Source organism: Hermetia illucens, chromosome 1 (assembly GCF_905115235.1).
Source record: "Hermetia illucens chromosome 1, iHerIll2.2.curated.20191125, whole genome shotgun sequence".
Taxonomy (NCBI): domain Eukaryota; kingdom Metazoa; phylum Arthropoda; class Insecta; order Diptera; family Stratiomyidae; genus Hermetia; species Hermetia illucens.
Window position 1 is genome coordinate 88275303 of NC_051849.1, and position 22927 is coordinate 88298229.

The window sequence follows — 22927 nt, forward strand, 5'->3', positions numbered from 1 at the left end:
GGATAAAATCTGGCTCAATAGGTTACGGTGGCCGTTTCACTTTATCCGTATGGATGAGGATGATCCAGCGTGGAAAGTTTATAAGGGCAATATCTATGGTAGAAAAAGCCTTGTTTTAATTACTACTTCCTTGACAGCGCCGTCTAGAATATGCGATTTTATCTTGGATCCCTCACCTGACTTCAATTCCATCCACTGCTTCACTCTTCAGCGCCCTTCATTAGAAAATACTTTGTCTACTTTGTCTTTCTTATTATATATGATATAGGCGGCATAGGACAGAAGTTGTGTGACCTTGAAAGGGATAGCGTCTTTCCCATTCAAATCAGCATCACGGATCACTAAGGCATCCTCTCAGTTTTAGACAATTATTCATGGTGAATGATCTGGCACACTTGTCAGGGTCAGCCTAGTCAGTCATAATCGAGATTCCGAATTCTCATACCATCATGTTCAGTTTTACCTTGGCTATGCTATTATCGATGACTTTGTTGATGAAAACATAGTCTCACGGCCGAGGCATGGATTTTGAAGGCCCTCACCAGAAAACATGAATCCCCGAGAAATCTGTGGAATACATGTGTGTAAAGCACCTAGTGTCTACGGCGCGCTCAGCCAGAAAGGTGCGTACAGCAACTCCCCGAATGAGAGGAACTGGTAACCTGAATGTAGTCGGCCGGTCGGTAACACTTATGCCTGGGGAGGATAAAACTACTCTTGCGGGGTATTTTTTATTAAGTGAACGGCGCTAATTGGCCTATAGTACCATCCTTTCCTTGACATATTTTCATCGTTTCATTCGTTCAGTAGTGGTAATGATATCACATTACATGCAAATCAGAAACAAGAAGTTAGGCGCTTCAATTACGTTGATTTTCTAGAAAGCAACAGTGGTCATTTTCCTTGTTAAAAACTGTTCACTGTTTGTCTCTTTATTTAGCCATTTACCCGGCTTAAATTCATATACACTATGACCTACTAACTCCACATAAAAGGAATTATCTTAATTATCTTATTACGGGACATTAAGGCTAATGAAATACACAGAACCTTCATACCCGAAGAAGAGGATTCAAACAAATACCCAATAAGCTTCATTGCATAAAATTACAAAAAAAAACTGTGAACATTTTCCATGACCCATTACATAACGAGAGTACCACATCGGGGATAGTAATTAACTTTTTTCATATAGTATATTAGGTTGCAGTAAATTCACACGAAACACTGCAACTTTATCAATAGTAGCAGAATTTCCACCAAACTTTCCAATATCATATCATACCTGTACGCTACACCTAGTGCAACCTTGTCTCTTTTTTGTTATTTTTGATTTCCACATTTTTTGGCTCTATTTGGCTCATCACAACTTTAAAACAAATGCTAAAATGTGTTTCAAAAGGCACACAAGACTTGATTTGGTGAAATAAACTTTTACACATGAGTTCATGGGGCTTCATATATACAACATTCACACCAAATTTCTTGTCAACTCTTCCCGGATAAATTGTTTCTGACAGAAACACTGACAGCAAACCGATTTTAAGAAGTTTTTCTTTCACGTCAAATTTTAAAACAAAAACCCATTCCTCTTTATTTGAAAATGCTAAATGAGGATGAGCTGTTATGAGTAAAATTGTAAAGCATAAGCAAAGAAAAACACTTCCAAGCAAGGAAAAGCACTTTCAGCGTATAGCCGCAAACGTATCTCCAAAGCCCATCATTGGCGGAGTTTAAAGTTTTAAGCCAAACAAGAAAATGACAATCTTTTGAGGACGAGATGAGGAGTATAGCGAAGGAGCACTTGCTTAGTAACAAATAAGAAGTGAAGCCAATAATGTGGAGAGGATTACTGAACGACACATAGATTCTAGCCAGAAGCAAGATTGAAAGGCTAATGTCACTTCTATCAACAACTCAAAAACGAAGGTCGAAGCCAGAATAGCTCATTTTCAAAATAAAATTTTCTGTTTGCGGACGTCAATTGTAATGAATGCAGTTGTTGGAAGGTGGTCAGAAGAGCTACAAGGACTGCAAGGATGAAACTGGCTTTTTCATGGGCTTCTTAGCTTCCGGGAAATATTCTGTCCAGAAGCAACTTGATGATCTACGTATGATTGGGCATTTTGTAGTATTCACACCGCTTTATAGAATTTAGGTACTCATGCTAATCATTTGAATAAATAACTTCAATTGAAACTTATTTTTTTTCTGCAAAGTGAATGTTGCCGGAAACTTACTCATACACAACTGGACGCATTTATATTTCCCATGTTAGTGACATTCATGTCACTTATCGTACAAAATTCAGTAACTAGAGACTGTTTAATATCTTTAAAATCAACTCATTATAATGTGTCCTCCACAATAATTGCATGATTTCGAAATAATTACATTTATAGAAAATCCTGTTCGTTAATTAACCAATTAACTTGTTGATTGGCTTTTTCATAGGAGATGAAAGGATACGTACTCTGCTTCCATGTGACACTTTTTGTTTATTAATTTAATCCATCATAAACATTATTAACGAAAATATGATCCAATTTAATAGCAATTAATACTATGTGCAAAGTCATAGCCTAGGCTTTTGGAAAGACCAAAATTCAATGACAAATTATTAAAAATTCTCTATGTAAATAAAAGACTTTAGAAAAATATTTACCATATCAATGATTTTAAGTCCCGAGCTAAAGGATTTTGCTAGCACAAGATTATAAAACAGTACACTCAAAATATTCCTCCTTGTCTTGAAAGGCGAAATTTCTGGGCTAGGAATATATAAATTTCAAAAATTTTTGCGCGTCGGATAGGAACTTTTACCTATCGAAGATAATTTTGGATTAGTTTTTGGAGTGCGCGTATGCACCCCCGCAACGGTGTCGAGGCCCCCCCGAATGCTCGCTTTCTTCAACTTAAGCGAGAACCTCGGCGATGTAAGCGGGGCATTTTACCCCTAAGCGATATCAAATGATGGAACTGTGGAGAGTGCTCACTCCGCAGCACCTGTCCCGTAACAAGTATCAACTCTAAGCCGTCTAAGTCTAAGTCGACAAGTCAGAGAATTAGAATAGAATTTATCAGATTCGGACCTTTCGTCACATTCATAAAAATTATGAGCACCCCGTCCATCGTCATGTTTGTCACTAAAATGTGCTTCACAAGTTGAAGCAAGCTGCTACCATAAGGCGTCATATATAATATGTACACTCAGAATGTGTTGGAATTTGATAATTCCCAAGTAGTCAATCTCGCTCGAACTAGTGCTTCAACTCGCAAGGCGATGTGGGCGTCCATCGTCCTTGCATCCTTGTGAACTAGGGAATTCACCCACATACTGCACTATCAAAAGAATAAACTTCAACCGAGCTGCTTCCCGTCGTAAGGTAACCAAATCGCAACAAAAGGAAGCCGGAAGATTCAATCTTCTGGAATCTGCGATCTGAATGAGGATGAAACATTGAAGACAGAAAAGGCATAGTTTAAGCCAACTGCCTTCCTATTCCATCAAAATTTTATCTCACCCTCGCATCATCTCAACGAATGAAGGGATTATCACTTCACTTAAAAATAGGGAAAGAAAACCTTCTGGAAAGCAATCACCTACAAGACCGAAGTCCTAGCACGACAAACAAAAAACAAAAGGAAAGAATAGGAAACTACACTCTACAAGGTCGGCTAGGTGTGATACTCGAAACGAAGTCAAAGTCCAGTGACTTTGACTGCCGTACATTGTGTGCCATTTGTAATGACTTATTACGTTGCGAAGTTAATTTTCTCCGCCTTTATCTCGACCCTCCTGAAACATCCTCGCACCTTAGTTATTACAGCTGGAGGATGCAAAGCAAAATGGCGAACTTAAATGCCTTACGTCCTTAAGATCAGAAGCTCTTCATAGATATGGATGGAGGGGGCCATTTTTTTCACAGAATGTAATCGTGTGGGGTGTCAAATGAAAGGGCTCAATTAGTACTTTTCGAAACTGGCCGGTGAAACGTGGAGGAGTGAGGTCGAAAATATGATCCACAAAAAGTATAACAGGTCTCGTTCTCAGTACCTATCCAACCGAAAAATTTGAAAAAAATCATAGGAGTGTATCTAAATTAAATCTAGGCCTCGAAATGCATCCCGTTCCGATAACTGCATGAATAAAGTTAATAATGGTATATTAGCATATTTTAGAAATTTTGCCGGAAACCTCCCTTAAGTTCATGCTAGAACTGCTGTATTTGTATAAAGGACGACATAAGACACAATTTGGTCAAGTTTGAAGAAAATCCAACCATTATTAACAAAGTTATAAAGGCTGAAACTTTGCCATTTGTTATGAATTTCGTGCATTCTACAACGTATATGACGTCGTGATCTCATATCAATTCATCAATACCACAACAAAGTAAGCGCACAAGTTTTGGGTCATTTGTATATCAATATTAATTACTGCAGATAGATATATGTGTGTATATAGGTATATATACGTGCTAATGAAGTTTGCGGGTAGTTAATAGATATGTTAGTACATTAAACCAGCGGTATTCAATACACGGACAGTATATGTACATATGTATACTTTTGTGCATGAAGTAAACCGGAAATATAAGTACGATCAACTTATATATGCATGGATATGTACAGTATTCGGTAATAGGCAGGCTGTTTGTTTAGGGTGAGAATAATATCTATGTTTGTAATATGTACGCATATCTTGTAGTTTGAAAAATATGAAGGGATGTGTTGGATGGAAAAATGTGCGTAGAACATTCTCACATCAGGTGAACACAAAACCTTTATACCCGAAGCGCGAGCTTCCGGTATTCCGACTTGTTTTAATTTACGGTCGTCACAAACTATAGCTGGCACTACCACAAAGCGCTCTCTCATTACCTTGGGAGCCGAATTCTAACAGGATCTCGACTGCAAGATTCCGTTCCAAATTAAAGACGATCACATTTAGGCAGTGCTAAGCACCAAAAGAGATTTCCAACATAGAGGCGAGGAGCGCTTTCTACGAGCAATTACTTGCAGTTAAACAGAGGCAAATCTAACATGCAATCGTGATGTGTGATCCGAATGCCAACGTAGGCTCTCACAAGACTTTGCTCAATAATGTGAATAGAAAACATGGTGTTTGTGACCGTAAAAACCAACAATATCAGCAACCGCATACTCCGCACCGATCAGAGTCACTCGCTAGAAGAGGGGAGTCTACTCACAGCTCTCACATTGTGAACACCATAATGAGAAGCAGGACCGATATTAGAAATGCATTCAAATAAAAACATTAAGGGGGTCATCCCGTGTTTGGGATCCACGAAATCAATTGTATCTAGATATAGTGTAGAATAATTGGGCAGTAATATATAGTCCGATTCGTTCGTAAATTACAATATGAAACAGGAAAAGTGTCATATGCCAATCGCCGTAATGAACCGCCGGTACCGGGTACATAAATATCTATCATATTGGCTACTACCCTGAAACTTTACTACACATATATATGCATACACATGTCTCCCTCGACTAATTGACACTGATATGCAAATAACTAAAAAAAACCAAAAAAGGAAAACTAAAACATCTCCACAGACCCCGTTCATATAATAATAATATTTGGGGCAACAGTCTATATTGGATCAGGGCTTTGAAGTGTGTTAGAACACCTCATTCAAGACCGTAACGGTACACTACAGTAACACCGTAGGAGGTAATGTGGTGAGCATCGCGCTCAACCGAGATTATTACACTGATTTGACTCAGGTACTCATTCACAGCTGAGTCGACTGGTATCCGACGTCAAACCATGAAACAAACTTCACTGCCATCAGTGAGATTTGCACCGCGACCTTCCGTACGAAATGCCTTGTGCTCTAACCACTCGACTATCCGGATCCGCTGTCCATATAAGTTCATTTTATATGATGATGAGGTCTTATACGTCTTAGGTTGTAATAAATTTGCTTGAAATGCGAAAATTTGACCCTCTATAACTTTGTTAATAATAGTTGGATTGCCTTCAAACTATTCAGAATTATGTCCTATATTATCGTCTATACTGATGTCAAGATGTACTTCTGGGATGAATTTAAGGGGGGTTTTCCGATAAATTTCTAAAAGACCGTAATATACTATTATTAACTTTATTTGTGCAAGTGTAGAAATGGACTGTATTGTGTGATTTTTTTCAGATGTCTCGTTTGGGTAGGTTCTGAGAACGAGACCTGGTTCACTTTTTTCCTGATAATCGATAAAAATCGATAATAAAAAGGCGGGAGAAAACACCAAAATTTTCAAAAACCAAAGTTTAATAAGGCCCCAAAAATTTACCTTTCAATATTTTTTAATAATTTAATAATCTTAGTTTGAAAAGCACTTTTTTTGAAGATGAGTGGATATGTCGCTGCGTACTTCAATAGTGAACAATAATATCGGTTTGAAAAAATTGTTACGTACGCTCAAAACATTACAAATATATGGTGAAAAATTTACATTTGTATCTTTATTCAGTTCTTCAAAAAAAATCACAAAGAAGCGACCTTCACACGAGATGAGTCCCTTAAGTTGATTTTCTAGGCGTTTATGGAATTTCTGCTGCAACCATCAGCCTCCACTTGGTAACTCCGAAGCTAGTATCCTGCATTTTGAATGGTTTAATAAACCATAGAAAATCTGAGACCTAAATTTCCCACCTTTCAAGTTTCCATCTTGCTATATGAGGCATATTAAGCCTTTCCCAATCTTTGAATAATTTTTCTTCCATTTATATTCCTGACTGAGTACTTATCGTAAGCGAAATATTTGTTTTTCTGGACGAAAACAAAAATGCAAAAAAAAACGAAAAAGTGAGTTGAGGTCAGTTCGACCTTTCAGCCTTTCTTCCAGTCGCAATCAACCTCTGATTCTTCCAGCGATCATCAAAACATATCTAAGGAGGCGTAAGGTACAATAGCATCTCGAAAACGCTTTTGTTCCTACTGAAAACACACTAATTTCCGTTTGTAAACAATTCAGCCTCCCTGAAAGGGTTTAATAGAAATTAGGAAAGATATGACGGTAGAAGCACAAGCGTGAAATAATTTATCACCGTAAATTTCTTCACAAAACAAATACTAATAAATACGGAGCAAACAAACCTTTGCCTACGCGTGTATTGCTCCGCTTGTCATCCCTGTATACTGAAATGAAAAATGCATTCAATTGAATTTCCAGAACGAAGTCAGCAGAGCAACATTCACTATTCTCTTTTCATTGCCAATGTTTTATTCAAAGCAACAATGACGAATACTCCACCGTATTTGTTCTGTCCATAAAGCGGATATAAAAAAGGACTTTTGTCTATTCTTATTCTTAGATGTCGACAATAATAAAAAATAGTTGGATCTCTCGAATATTTCGTGTATTGTTCTTGTTTTTCTAGGTGACCCTTTTCCGTCTTCTCTATATTCACAATATATGAGATGGTCAAGGTAAATATTCTTGTCAACATCAAATATACATTTACAATTATGTTGTCGCAACGTGAGGATTTTATTTTATTTCTCTGGTAACGTGCCGATTATTCAGGAGAGCTCGATGGTGTCGTAAAAATGTACTTAGCTACGCAGCACGTATCAGTGCTCACTCAGATATGTATAAGATATGGAATGTGCTCGAAACAATTATCAGTGGTAGGCACTGCTTCTAGTACTCCCTGAAGGAACTATTCAAACCGCATATTAAGTGGGAATCGTCATGTGTAACGTTTCAACCATTGCTACTTCGTTCTTCGTCAAAACTGTTTATTTCATGAAAGCCGGACCCAATCTTTCTTCAAAGAGGAAATAATCCGAACTCTGTTAATAATATCCCTGCCTACATCGAAATCGGAAATTATGCAACTTGTTCTCCACAAAGATGTTCAACCTCGCATCCACTACATGCAACTTTTCTCCAAATCTGCTTAACTTCACAAAGGACAAAATTCCCATCAGGAACTAATTCACATAAGGACTAGAAAATGTCAGAAGATTGATATAATAGAATTATATTTCCGGATAATAACTCTAAACATTTAGTGTCCTGGCCACCATTAGTAACCAGAAACTACTGCACATCCATACACATATCCATGTGTCTATGCAATTGTGATAGTGGACACACGGAAGGATCCATGTCGAAGTTCTCAGTTCTCTTTAAACTGCATCAGAAAGCTGAACAGCCGGGCTAGGTTGCCCTACTTGGCTTGCAGTTCTCCACAGCATTTATCAATTATCCGGTTAGGTTAATCCAAGCAGAGAAAACATTTTCGCCCTGTTAACTACAGCGTCTGCTCCTAGTGAAACCAAACCATATAAGTTTCTGGTTAACTTAACAACAGGACCACTTTCATTCGAAGGAGTCTTGCCAGCAACGTCCGGAAGGGATATGATTTCGGTTCAAAACAAAGATACGAGTATTATATGATGCATTGTAGGGTAGACGACTAGCATGGAGGCAAACATTTAGAATGATACCGGAATTTTTGATGAAACTGGCATTTAGGAAACTACCAGAAACATAAATTCATATTTTCGCGATACGGTATTGGTACTTGCTTCCCTAACGTGGAAAGGTCATTTTAAAACAATGCGATATTTGGAAACTAATTCTAATCAAAAGAATGCATAAAAGTTTACGAAAAAGATGCATTTCGTTGGAGGGGTGATTGCTAACACAGATTATGTCATGTTCGTTACGTACATCATTCACTTCACCTTGTTGCAAATGTCAATAACCCACTAGTTTCAATGCTCCGTAAAGATCTTTGAATAAGGACTACGACTGCAGGAAACGAGTAGAATATTGAAATCTACTCGCTTCCTGAAGCCATGAGTTTAAAATCTTAGACGCCCTGGGTTTAGAATCTTTAGAATCTAGTTAATTTCGGGTACGAAAATCTTATATTTTCAAAAAAAACGTATAATATAATGCGCTTGGGAAATTAGGGCCATAGCCAAAGTGTTCAGGTTGACGCGACCTTTGCGGTCTGCACCTTAACTTGCCATCTTCCTGCCATTATAATTGAAGATGCCGCATCTGCGTGTGTGAATTCTAGAAAGAATTAGGAGAAAAAGGGTATGGGATCCCCAAATCAAAGAATTAACCCAAATTCATTGTATACTATTTCGTATTTATTCTAAAAAATATAAAATGCCATTCAAAGAAAACAAAAAGGAAGCAAAGGAAACAAAAAGAAATATAAATCTCATATTGCAAATTACAAAAACAAGTCGGAAACTAGAAGCTCAGCGGTTCAATTATGAAGGGTTTTGTGGATTTTTTATGTAAGAATATTCGTGTGCAAAATGGTTTCATTTATATATACTTCGTAGTGTATATACATTGAATGTGTCCGATATTCAATTCGATCTGATAGTGACATAATATCTCTTGGGGAACAGTAATTTGACGTTAAAAGGCCAATTTTGACCTACCTTACCTAGCTTTAATGATAATTGTAGGATTTCCACCAAACTTTGTAAAATGATGACTCATACTAGAATCGATATTACTGTCACGGATCTTTTTGGATTTTTATAGATCTAGGGTATAAAATTATACTATTATTAACGCAGAGTACTTTGATGTCTAAATAACATGTGAACAGACCACCAGTTTATTTTTTAGATTTTTCGGTTGGGTACTTTCAGAGAATTGGTCCTTGAACAATAATTGGCTCTTTTCTAACCCCGCACTCCCCCCTCTTGCACCAAATATCGAAACTGAGGCCGACTTCAGAAGGTACTAATCGACACCTTTCATTTGATACCCCACTATAATAATAATCGTTGGCACAACAATCCATATTGGACCAGGGCCGTGAAGTGTGTTAGACCACTTCATTCACGACCGTAACGGTACACTATAGAAAACTGTCGGAGGCAATGTGGTCAGCATTACGCTCGCCCGAGATTATTACCCTGATTTGACTCAGGTACTCATTCATAGCTGAGTCGCCTGGTATCCGGCGTCAAATCACGATACAAATCCCACTGCCGCCAGCGAGATTTGAACCGCGACCTTCCGTACGACAGCCTTGTGCTCTAACCACTCAGCTATCCGGATACCCCACTATATTCGGTAATTATATTTAGTGAACAAAAAATTACTGCCCTGTACCACAAATTTTTAACGGAATTGAACTCGCTTCAACTGAAAGACATGAAACAATTTCGTGGCTCGCAATCCTACAGCGAGGCGACCTGAAATGAACTTTGAAGTAATGTAAGTAACCAAGCGTCGAAAATAAACACAAACCCGAAGGATGAGCTTTACCTGCCACGACGATCAACAGCCTCCCTCCCCCTGATAATATGAATACATGAATACAGTTTTTCTCTGTAGCAGTGAAGATCAGATATGCTAAGTCTTAATATCACTCGTTAAGTTTTCTCGTGGACTCCGATGTCGAATTGAACGATTTCTAAAAGAAATTTGCAAAATATGCCCACACGGTAGGGCAAACTACTACTCTTTTGAAGTTAAGTGCTTACAATTCGACCAATATCCAACCGGTTCATCTAGGATACCTTCGTGGGTGATTTGCACAACACGGTCATTATTTCAACCCCCCAAACTCAATTCATCCACTTGTGATTGCATAATCAGTTGAACCGCCCTCAAAAAAACCAGGTGACCTTCCGCTTCACTTGCATTGACAGAGCAGTGGCCTCCAACGCTTATACGTTACCAAGTGCAATGCGCACTCACGGCATTACCCATATGGTCGTTTCTGTATGGCTTGAAGCGAAATGCTTAGGTCATATGCATGTAATTTTACGGTAATATCACCAAGTGCGTAGCATGCCAACGTTAATTAAAATAATTTTTAGCTAAGAGGTGAAGGTTGGCGAGTTTTGAGTAAATATTTTTGAAATGAAATTAACATTATCACTTAGGAATTCCTAGGACGCTAGATTTATAATGGGGTTGAGGATGGGAAATAGGATATTGCAAAGGGAAATTATTGGAGGAATAGTGATCCAACTTACTTACTTGTAATTGCTGCAAAATTTTAGAATTCTAGGGCGAGCTCTCTAGTGAAAAAAATATAGTAAAATACTATTAATGATAACTTCATTTGAACAAACATCGATGTGGGAGGTATTTTGATAGCAATATATCACATAGCAGCAGTTTCAAGTGTTTCGATTGGTTAAATTCGGAAAATTGTCCCCTCACTTACAATCTCGCTTTCTAAATCTCACTCCCTTCCATTTACGACTAATTTCATTCGCATCGGGAAGTACTAATCGGGTGCTTTTATCTGATACCCCATATGGCCATATATGCGAAAGGGGGAGATGCCGCATACAAGTAAATGATCGTCTTCTCTATCATCAATATCACGTATACACTCGGCAGCCGATATTACAAATATTACTTATTGCTAGAGATCTGCCTGGTATTGGTAAAATGTACGGCAACATCAAGTAGGCACGAACTAAGAAGACAAGGTACGACAAAGCGGAAAACTCCCATTTACTGTAGTAAGACATTTTCGTTTGCAAAGAACAGGGAATCGCGATTCTAGCGAACTAGTATTACTTTTAACTTAGAAGTTACACATTTTCTATTGCTTCACTCGACATTACATAGAATCCCCATAGTTAAAAGTTATCAAAGACACCAGAAATCACTTTTCTAGGCCAAAGTCAGCCAGAGAACAGGAAATCATAACACTAATAAATTCACAAGTGCTAGCCGGTATCGACTGTCGACTGATATTACACCGACACGAACATTTAAACACGATACTTATCACATGGGTGATATCATCACCACTTCTCCACAGGGTAGCAATGCGATGATATTATATTATAATAAGTGATATTGTAGTACTAAGTGATATTAAGTAATATTGTGATCTTTTGGGGTAGTGCGCTAATGCTATATTACACTTTAAGGTGAGATGATATCACTTTTGTGATGTTACATACATCACATCCCCATGTCTAGATACCATCACTCTAATCAGAGCACATGGGGAAAGGTATCATTCTCTCAACCCTACTACATACTGACGAGAATTGCCTAAATTGCCAATCACAAGAAGACAAGGTATCAAGGTAATAATACTACCAGCCTTAGTCAAAGAATTTTACAAAACTCTAAGGAACAGATTTTCAAGAATCGAAACTAATTACTCTGAAAGAAAGTAGGAAAAAACCTGTTAAAATTCGACTAAATAATGACTGTAGCTGTTCAACTCGTTACTTTTGGCGAGTGTGTTATCACACTTCCAAATAACAATTCTAGATCTCTGAATAGACAGGGAACCTTTGTGAAGAAAATTAGTAAAACAGATTGTTGTTTTAGTCTCTTCCCCCTTCAGCATGACCCAGTTGTTCATAGGAATTCTAATTATATAGGCACAGACCAAGAAGACTAAACACAGGAAGAGCAAATCAAGTATTAAGGGGGCACGGAGTGTCATTGTGTAGTAAATGCCTAAAGGAATTATTGCGCCTACACTGCGGCATAATTTGTAGCCATTCCTTCACCGTGAAGGTATCTAATTTAACCTTAAGCGGAGATTTTAGTATGACAACATCACAATGATGCTAGAGAAACTGGTAAAGAGACTATGACCGACCTGTTGGCGGAACCGTTTCCGAATTCTTCCAGAAAATGGAAAGTTGGTAATGTGAATGCAACTGATCTAATACCGGTATTTCAAACCGGGTCCATGCCGACCGGACCTAGAAGTACTCCACAGAATCAGTACTCACGCAAGCGGAACTTTCGGCGGAAAGAAGCTTTCAGATCCACATCCAGCATATCAAGCTACCGTCGTTTCAGCCGGTCTTTTGGTCGACTTCGATGTTACTTGGATGACGTGAATTCCGTGACCGTACCATCGACCGCCTCTCTCTCAATTTTTCCACGATCGGTACAATCCCATATCGGATGTGATCGAGCCACTAGTCCCATGAAACATCTTCGTCCCCGTTACCGCAAAAGGTCGTTCACTGTCTTTTATTGTCGCCCAACACTCAGAACCATAGAGGGCGACAGGACGGACGACATTGCAGTAAGTTTTAGCGGGCAAATTGCTCGGGATTATTTTTGCTATTAAACGCTAGCAAAACACCATCTGCATAAAGCAGCGTATGGCACGCTGGACGTTGAATGTCCGGCGTAACAGTACCCATAACCAGAACAAAGAGGAGTAGTGAGAGGCCGTTTCTTTGATAAACCGACAGAGCCACGAAGCGGTTTGGATACACCCGCCATACTTCGAACTTTACTTTTCAGACCGTGATAGAGCAATTGAACCCAGCGCACGGGTTCTTCTGGCACTGAGTTTTGTCGTAGAGCATACCAGGTGAGTTAGTGTGGCGGCCAAACGCTTCCTCTAATCCAGAAATGCAACGTAAAGAGGGCGATGCTTCTCACGATGTTTCTCCATGAGTAACCGCGCAGCGTGTATTGCATCAGTAGTTCCGCAGTCCTTGACAAACCCGGCTTGGTTAACGGTATTTCATTTTCCTTGCCAGTCAAATGGTGTTCTAACTTCATCAATACTCGATTGAAGAATTCACTGGGCCACAATGTCGGATCCTAGTTCTCCGCTTTCCAGAACTCAGATGCGTTGTCGTCCGGTCCTGTTGGTTTTCTCGATTTCACTGGTTTTATAGCTTCCTGAACTTCAGTAACGCTCACAGCTGGAATTGGTTCAAATCTTGACAATCCTTGTGGAAGTGGAGGGTGAACAAACCAACACGAAATATTCTCGCTATCTATCAGTCGAAACTTATCGGTCGGAAAAGTGCCGTTCTTGTCATTAACGCAATAGAAGTGTTCGATATCTTGTGTGCGCTGCTGTCGGATTTTGACAAGTCGATACGGATCTCTCTCGCCATCCCGAGTGTCCAGTTTGTCGTAAAGATCTTTGTAATGGACCGCTGATCTGACAGCGATCGTTTTCTTTGCGTTCCCGTTGACGTTCTTCTAAATTTGCCAACTGACCAGCGTTTTATCGTCTAGAAACTTGTGTCAAAAGCGTTTATTTTCACGGACCTTAATTTGAACCTCGTCATTCCAAAACCAAGTATCTCGGGTGATGAACCGCTTACCTGGCTTGTGTAGGCCGCTTATGGATCGTGTTTTTAACACATTGCCTAGCCATGTTGAAATCCAATAATCTCATTGGGAACGGCTTCGCAGCCAGTAACCACGGTAAAATGTCGGCGTCTTCTGAGAATATAGTCGATTTGCGTTTTACTGTTTCCACTATAAAATGAAGATAGATGAGTTAATAGTTTGATGAATCATGCATTCAGAATTATAAAGCCATAGGTATCCGTAAAGTCGACTATACGCTCGCCACTCTCATTGCGCACTTCAAACCCTTTTCTCCATGGCACCTGTTACCGTCCGCCTTTTCACCCTCAAGTCGGCGTCGACTGAACTGGACGCCATATTTTCTCGAGACTTATGACTCAAAACAATCATTTTATTTTTAACGACATTGAATCCATTTTCTTGGCCAACCTGTCATACAAGAGAGGCCAGGTACGATTTAGCAGCAGCCCTTGGATATACATATTTAGAGTACTACAATGCGAACTAATCATAGACTAAATCATCTAGTTCTATAGGAATCGAAAACTGACAACTGCTAGACAACCAAACAAAGTTTTTCCTGTCGAAAAGCAGGAAGCAACCAAACAAAGCTGTTCCTGTCGAAGAGCTGTCAATAATTCACTATCTAAGCATATGCTCTGAATAGCAATTCTACCATATGACGTATCTATCCTGTAATGAGAAAGCGGGACCCACGGAACCATTACTATGTAAAAGCCGCACCTATGAACCTATAAAACATCAAATTGTTGGTGCTGATGAGTCTTCAACTGCATCGGGTAATATCGTTTCCACTAACAGAAATATGGCAAATCATCAGTCAGATCAAACTTGTAGTGCTGATGTATCCTATGCTCCAAAAGTATCGGGAATTTGAAGTTTCAATGAATCGCGAATGGCAAAACATTTGAAGTTTAAATGAATCGCAATTTGCAAAACAAAACCTTATTAAAATCGGTTCAATGCCTGTCTGTTTGTCTGTCTGTCTGTCGCACGCACTTTACTCAGAAACAGCTATACCGATTGACACGAAATTTGGTGAGAAGGTAGAAACTGTGAACGCTCAGACATGTAGTGAACGACATATTTCTACGTTGAGATTAAGGGAGGGTCTTTATACATGCAAAAGGGGGTGTAAAATTTTTTTCACCGAATATTAGTCATGTTAGGTATCAAATTAAAGGCCTTGATCAGTACTTTTCGGTGCCGGTCTTATTTTTGACATTTGTTGGAAAGGCTGGGAGTGGGAGAGGTCGAAAGTATTTTTTCTTTAACGGACATATTCTCAAAAACTACCCAACTGAAAACCTGAAAAAAATCACGAAGCTGCCTCTATACAGTGTCCAGGGCTGAAAATACTCTCCTTATCGATATCTGCTCAAATTAAGCTAATAATATAGTTTTGGGAAAATTGAGTAAAAACCTACCTTAAGTTTATCCTAGAGTTATAAAAGTAGTTTGTAGTATGAAGCATGTCATCCCCAAGTTTTATTAAAACCATACTATTACTAACAAAGTTGTAGTAGCTCAAAGTAGACTTACCGTTTAAATTTACTGCAACTAAATATCAATATCATACTAAAGTGAGTAGTCTGACATGCGGAATGTATACACACAACGGGCTACGTACAAATATACTCACAGAAGAAATAAACGAAACCTTTCATATTTGAGGCGCCGACCTTCCGGTTTCCCGAATTGTTTTAAGTTGGTACCACTTTAACTTTGTCGTATTTTAAAATGGTATAACAAGGATTTCTCCAGGCAACTGTTCAGACGCCTCTGCCCTGGGAACAGCCAGGTGTGAAACCCCTTCATGGACCATACTGTTAGTTTTATTTAGCAAAGAGTTTGTTTGAAATTTTCGGCTTTTCGAGTGCTGATGCATTGAAAATCTTGCAAAAAGCCTTTGGAGAATCTGCTCTAACGAAACGAGGGCATACGAGTGGTATAACAAATTTAAAAGTAACCGTACAGTGGTAAAGAATTTGTCCGGTACTGAACGTCTACCCACGTCAATCACCGACGAAAACGTAACATAAGTGAAAGAACTTGTGCTCACATATCTTCCTACCAGCCTAAGAGAGATTGCTAGTGAACTTGAAATTGCATATGAAATAACTCAGCACAGTATGGTGGAAATTTTGCGGATAAGATGTGCCGTATTCCCAAGAAGCCTGACTTTCGTGCAAAACCAACATCGAAAGATGGCTGCTGAGAACACAAGTTCTGAATCGAATAAGAGCCCGACTTACATGCAACGCATGACTACTGGTGATAAGACGTGGATCTGCGAGTTTGACATGCAGAAAAATCAACAATTGTCCGACTGGCGCTTCGAAGACGATCCGAAACCGAAAAAACAGAATACGGCGAGATAGCCGAAGACCAGTCCTTTGACAGCTCACCAGCACGGATAAGTGTGTGAAACGCTGGCACACATGCGTTACTTAGTACTTACTTGAAGAAGATAAAATAAATTTGCCTAAAAATTAAGTCTTTTTTGTTTTATTTATAAATTTCTGGTACTTTTTTATCATATCATAGGGTACCGCAAGTAACATCACATCCAAAAACGAAAATCCTACGATACATAAACGAATCTAAGATATTCCGTTAGACAAAAGCGTGGACAAAAATCGAAAATCGAAAGTTTGACGATTTGGTTTGTTGTTGTTATGTTTGATATTGAATGTAGATGATTCAAAGGAAGAATTGCAAATGAAATTCGGTGACATAAATAGGTTATTTCGTCTCAAATTTCACAAAAAAATTGGACGAGGTCGGTAAAAATCGCCAAAAATTTCATCTGCGCGCCGCTATTCGGCTGCTACGTATGTGCAGTTGCCAATGCACTCTAAAAGCAATGCAAAGTAGTTTGGGCCTGAGGGACTTCATTCAGCTGCGCTAACTGAAAATACGGGTGATGTAGTTTTGTTACAGATGTGGCTGCAAAATCTTCAGCTAGTGATCAGCAGTTGTCTTTATACACCACAACCACCAGCTTTATACATTGTCTTAGATTTTTCCGAAAGGAATTATACATTTTTAAGATTTTGTGTAAAGCAAAACCTTATTAAAATCGGTTTACTGTCTGTCTACCCGTCTGGTGGAAATCGTGCTATTACTAACAAAGTTATAATAGGTCAAAGTTGTCACTTCTTTGGAAATTCAAGATTTTGAATGTCAATATCACCCGAAAGTGGATATTCTCACATAATATATGCGTATATTACGTGTTATATATTATCCTAATGAGACAAATTCACACAAATTCAGTCTTTATAAAATATTAGGCTGTTGCAGATGAAATGGCCGTTTTGGTACTAAAATTTGAAACGACTGTAAAACTTACAAAAATTTATTTATTTAATCAAAATGGGTGCCAGTGGATTCAAAGCACTTCTCCCAGCGAGATTCAAGAGCATGTATGCCAGTTTCGTAGAAGTACAACTGTCGGGTGTTGATAAATTCGTCGAAGGCAATTTTGACAGCCTCTTCGTTCCTAAATTGTTTTTCCGCCAAAAAATGATTCAAATGCTTACAAAAGTGGTAATCGTTGCGAAGGGTCCAGTGAATATGGTGAGTGAGGCAGAGTCTCATACTGCAATTCCTTAGACTTTTGAACCGTTGTTCTGGAGACATACGGTCGTGCATTGTCGTTAAGGCGTATCACACCATCTTTGTTGACTAATCTCGGCCGTTGTATACTCAACTTTTGGTGCATTTCCTCGAATTGGGCACAGTATTTCTGTGCATTTATTGTTTCGCCAGGTGGCAAAAAAGAATAGTGGACAACTCCAGCTGTAGACCACCAAACAGTCACCATTACCTTCTTCTTCTTCGGATGGAGGCTCGGTTTCGGCATATCCTTTTGTGGCTCATCAGCATCTAGCCATTGCGCTGATCGGCGACGATTTTCGTATAATATCCACTTTTCATCACATGTCACTATTCTGTGCAAAAAGGGATCGGTTCTGTTGCGGGAGAGTAAAGAACTGCAAATTTACATTCGAAGCACCATGGTTTGCTCCGTAAGGGCATGCGAAACCCATTTGTCAAGCTTTTTCAGTTGTTGCAAGTGCCGGAAAACTGTCGAATAGTGTTCGCCCAGTTTCTCTGCAATGTCTCGTATAGACTGACGTGTGTCGGACTCAACTAGCAAACGCAGCTCGTCGTTTTCAATCGATGGTATTGTATGTTCACGTGGCTCACTTTGAAGGTTTACGTCGCCTGACCGGAATTTTTCGAACCACCGCCATGTGGTTCGTTCGCTTACCGTATCAGTTCCAAATGCACTGTTAATGTTCCTAGTCGCCTCCGCTGCTTTATGACCGAGTTTGAACTCATACAGAAAAAGTATACGTTCTTGGCTCTTTTCCATCCTATTTTTCACAACGATGGTCAAAACTGAAATGACTCCTTTATTAAATGTAGGAGTATATATACTTCATTATCCGAGACCAACAGCGCCAACTGGTGGTGGTCTGATACAGCAAAATCGGAACTAACTTCACTTGATTGCCAAATCGGCCATTTCATGTGCAACAACCTAATAAATACACAAAACCTTTCCTACCTGAAGCATCCAGCTTCCGGTTTCCTGACTTGTTTAGATCTGTGATTAACGGTTTGCATGAAGACTGCTTTCCAGAGTGAAAATTTGGATGAAGACGAGGAGTTAAAACGAACATGCAAATAGGAATTGGATGTGACCGTACCAACCATAGCCAATATCCGGTCACCAATGAGGCATCAAGCACCGCTGATTATTTGTTTCTTATAGCTATAGTGCCACTAGAATTGATGGCACAGCAAAAGTAGTATGGGTCAATCCGCGTCCATCGTTTACCATTTACAGCCGGCGTATAAAATTCGTCATCTAAAAGGAAGGAAAAGGTGATGGGGAATTTTTTTTAACTTCAGACAAGCGAAATTAGGTTACAAAGCCGTCAAGAAACGAGGTTGAACTTCATGTTCTTCATTTTGTTGGATGGTAGTGCTGTTAATGTTTTCTCCGACACAAATACCATTACGTGTTATTTATCCTGAGGAGCAATCTTGTTCCGATTTACCAATACTAGACAGTTGGAATAGATCTTCCCAATGTATTATATACATGAGCTATCAATTATTTACAAAAAAGTGGCGACTTCAAGGGTGGGAGGAAAAGGATATATATAGCTGTGAAAATCATTTATTTAAAAAAAAAACAACTACCATGTATATTATTTATATTTTCTGTTTAATTCTGAAGTGAATTTGTTTTTTACTATACAAATTTATCAATATCAGTTCAATTTCTAAAAGCAATCTAATAAATTACAGTTGCTGTGGGGGAAAAGCTACAAGCCCTTTTAATTTTATTTACTTCATGCGAACCGTTGATTCCTAACATTAACTCCAAATGGCAAAACCAATGCAAATAGGTCACAAGCTCGATCATTTCGATTTCTGACCACACTCTCCATACATTCGATGCACTGTGCGTGTTGTGTGCAATGGACCACGGTGAGAGTGTTAGAGGCTATTCCTGGTCCATGGCGAGTCCACCACCCCTACAGGCCATCCTGATGATTCGCTGAAATATGTATCAGCCCACTCCAGGTCGTCTCAGGAACTCTGCACTTCCATCTACTCTTTGTCGCCCCGTATCGTCGGCAATCTCGCACAGTATAGTGAGCGATGGAGTGGTCACTCTTTTTCCAATGTGTGACCTATTCGCTGCCACTCTCGCCCTCTAATCAACCCGGCCATGGGCATCTGGTCGGCAGTTTATCATTTGTTATTGTCTCAGGCCGGAGTATGCTTACAGTAAGTTATTAGTTTTTTCGGAATTTACCTCAACCCATCCCCCCCCCTCCTCAAAACACTACAGATAAGTTCACTATTGACTGAAGTTTACGGATTTTGGAACTACGCTGTTCCACTTTGATCCCCAGGGGATGGATGTGATTAACCCAAAAAGATGTCAATATGCAGAACGGAATTATCAAACTCAAAACGAGTGCCCTTTTTCATAAAATTCATTAAATAAAATGATTAAATGATTATAGCTATTACTTACTGAATAGCTATAGAGGCACTGTAGGAAAAAAAACATCATTACCTTTTATGTTAGATGAAAATATTCTCATTTGATACGTGATGTCACAATTTCACTCTCAGTTTTTATACCATTAATAGCGTTTCCTTCCTTGGCTAAGAATAGAATCCAGCCAGCTGCTACACTAGGTATATATGTTGTAACAAAAGTCGCTGATGCAACAAAATAACTCACTTCCTGAATGCATGCAAGTTTTACAAGTATGATCAACCCAAATGCTAAAGAACTACATTGTTTGCATAAAGGATAGTGCACTGTACTCGTACCCACAATTGCTTCTTGAATTAGACGAAAGCTGAAAGCATTCTTCCCGCCCAGCTGGGCATGCTCAAGCATTTCCACTTTTTATATGTAAAAACTAACTAAAATGAAAACTATGTAAGACGAAACGCACATCACAAACAATGATGGCATCCATTTAATTATGGTAAATTTCTTCCGCAGTTTCGAAGTATGTCACAGCAGGAAGGATTTCTAGGTAGAAAATGTTCAAAGAGAATATACCGAGAGCTTTTCAGTATTGTATCTGGAAACTTATCAATTTTTTGTATCTGGTCGAACTTTAGTAGTTATTTGGTATTTAATATCCGAGCCCATACAATGTGCTAGAATGAATGACTGAGAACTTCCCAATTAACTATTATTTCCTTTAAGAACACCCGCATATTTGCAGATCCAAACTAATACATTCTTTTTCTTTTCTCTTTCTTCCCAAATTACTTCAGTACGTCAGGAAAACGAAAGACTAATGCAAGAATCTATGAATCGAGTTCGTCTTAGTAAAAACCTCACGGAAGCAGCATCCCTAGCGGCCATCGAGGAGATTCCATAACGAAGTTTCAACATTGGTGATGAAACATCTGGAATTTCATGCTTCTGCTACTGCAACAACAACCGCCACTATCATCAGCTTTACCGCCATCATCCACTACTTGACAACATTCCTCGCGAATATAATCCGGCGATAGCAGCAATCGGAATTTTCATAATCGATACAATTTCAATGCATATATGACAACGTAAGAGCACCACAGGACAACCTAGAAGGACCAAAGGGAGCCAGGAGGCGACGTGGTATCAGAGAGGTTACTGCGATGATGGTATCGATTGGATTTCCACGTTTATATCTCGGTTTTTTGTAATCGATTTAATATCCATCTCCACGTGTATCGCATAATTTTGTATTGTTTTGTATGCTCTCAGATATGTAGAGCGAAAAACGCGTTGACATGTGCTTTTTTGCCCGCAGCACTCATTGCAAAATTCTGTATGCAATATTATCTCGCTGATCATTTTTTATACTTTTACAAACATTAATACCTACATACGTAAGCTTATGCGCAACGCGGTCCATGGTAAAAATTTCAAAACCGATGTGGTACTGATAGGTCCTGAAATAGCTCGTAGAGTTTCATTCTTACATTTTTTGCTTGCTACCTTGCTCTGGTGTGGGAAATCGAACGTTTATAATTAATTGAAATTCATAAGGGTTGAGCGGATTAACTTTCACGCAAATTCCGTTTGTGAATATCAATAATGAAATTATTGTTTTATTAAAAAACCTCGTGGATATTTGTCCATGTAATTCGATGGTACTCAGCTCAATATTTCGTATAATTCTTCACTACTTTAATCCCTTTCGCAAAATTCCAACATTGTTAAATTCCTATTAAATGCTATATAAGCAGACCTATGTACAAAAACGAGCATATAATGTCAGGGCTTATTATAAATTCAACAGCCACACATCTTTTAAAGACGTACCCCATTAACTTTCTGCAGACGTTGCTTCCATTCCTCGATGCCGACTGACGTGTTGCTATCAATTTTCTCTTATTGTATTGTAGGTTACTAGCCCGTATTCTAGACCCTATGCCTCGCTCAACTTCAGACTACATAAGGTGATACCAACCTTCTATAAAGGCAGAAGACTTTTTGACATCAAAGGTTTCCATTGAGAATTACCTCATGAATTATTGTCTCTCAATAATATGTCGTTGAACCTTTCATTTTTCAACTTGGTTTTTTCTCGGCCACCGTTTTCTAGCACACTTTGTCAAACAGATTTTTTTCACCTTGTTTTCATTTTCACCCTCAATTGTTGTAAATCGCAATGGATCCAATGTATTACGTCCAGTTGAAATAATGATCCAAGAGTTCTTCTGAAGTAGCCCGTCAACCGCTTGGTTACCTGGGAACTGGACTATCTGTGATTGCTATCAGACTACTTCCTTCAGCACTGATTATTTTTCCATCGCTTGCCGCACAGAGAAAATCTGATCTGTTGCTGATTTGCCTGGAGTGAAGCCACTTTGGTATGGGTCAATGATGTTTTGGGCGTATGGGGGTATCCAGCCCAGCAAGGTAGTGGAAAATATTTTATAGATGGTACTCAGCAACGTGATACCTCTATAATTGCTGCACTCTGTGATATCTCCCTTTTTATGTATGAGACAGATAATGCCTCATTGCCAATCGTCAAGCATTGATACGCTGTCCCATACCTTGAGCACAAGTTGGTGTAACTGGTCGTCTCCATATTTAACCAATTCGGCTGTAATTCCATCGGCTCCTGGCGACTTATGATTTTTTAGCCGATGAATTGCACGGACTGTTTCTCCTAAACTTGGTGGTGGCAGTATTTGTCCGTCGTCTTCAGTTGGCGGGACCTCCAACTCGCCGATGTTCTGGTTGTTCAGTAGCTCATCAAAGTACTCA

General features: G+C 39.0%; 1 protein-coding gene across 1 annotated transcript in view; it reads left to right on the forward strand.

Moving 5' to 3' along the window:
- LOC119661355 overlaps positions 1–22694 on the forward strand; it is a 736879-nt gene extending 714185 nt beyond the window's left edge. Inside the window, exon 8 of the mRNA XM_038070661.1 lies at positions 20935–22694. Within this exon, the coding sequence (XP_037926589.1) occupies positions 20935–21041 (107 nt within the window). The 3' untranslated portion in view covers positions 21042–22694. The remainder of the gene's footprint in view (positions 1–20934) is intronic.
- The last annotated feature ends 233 nt before the right edge of the window (positions 22695–22927 follow it).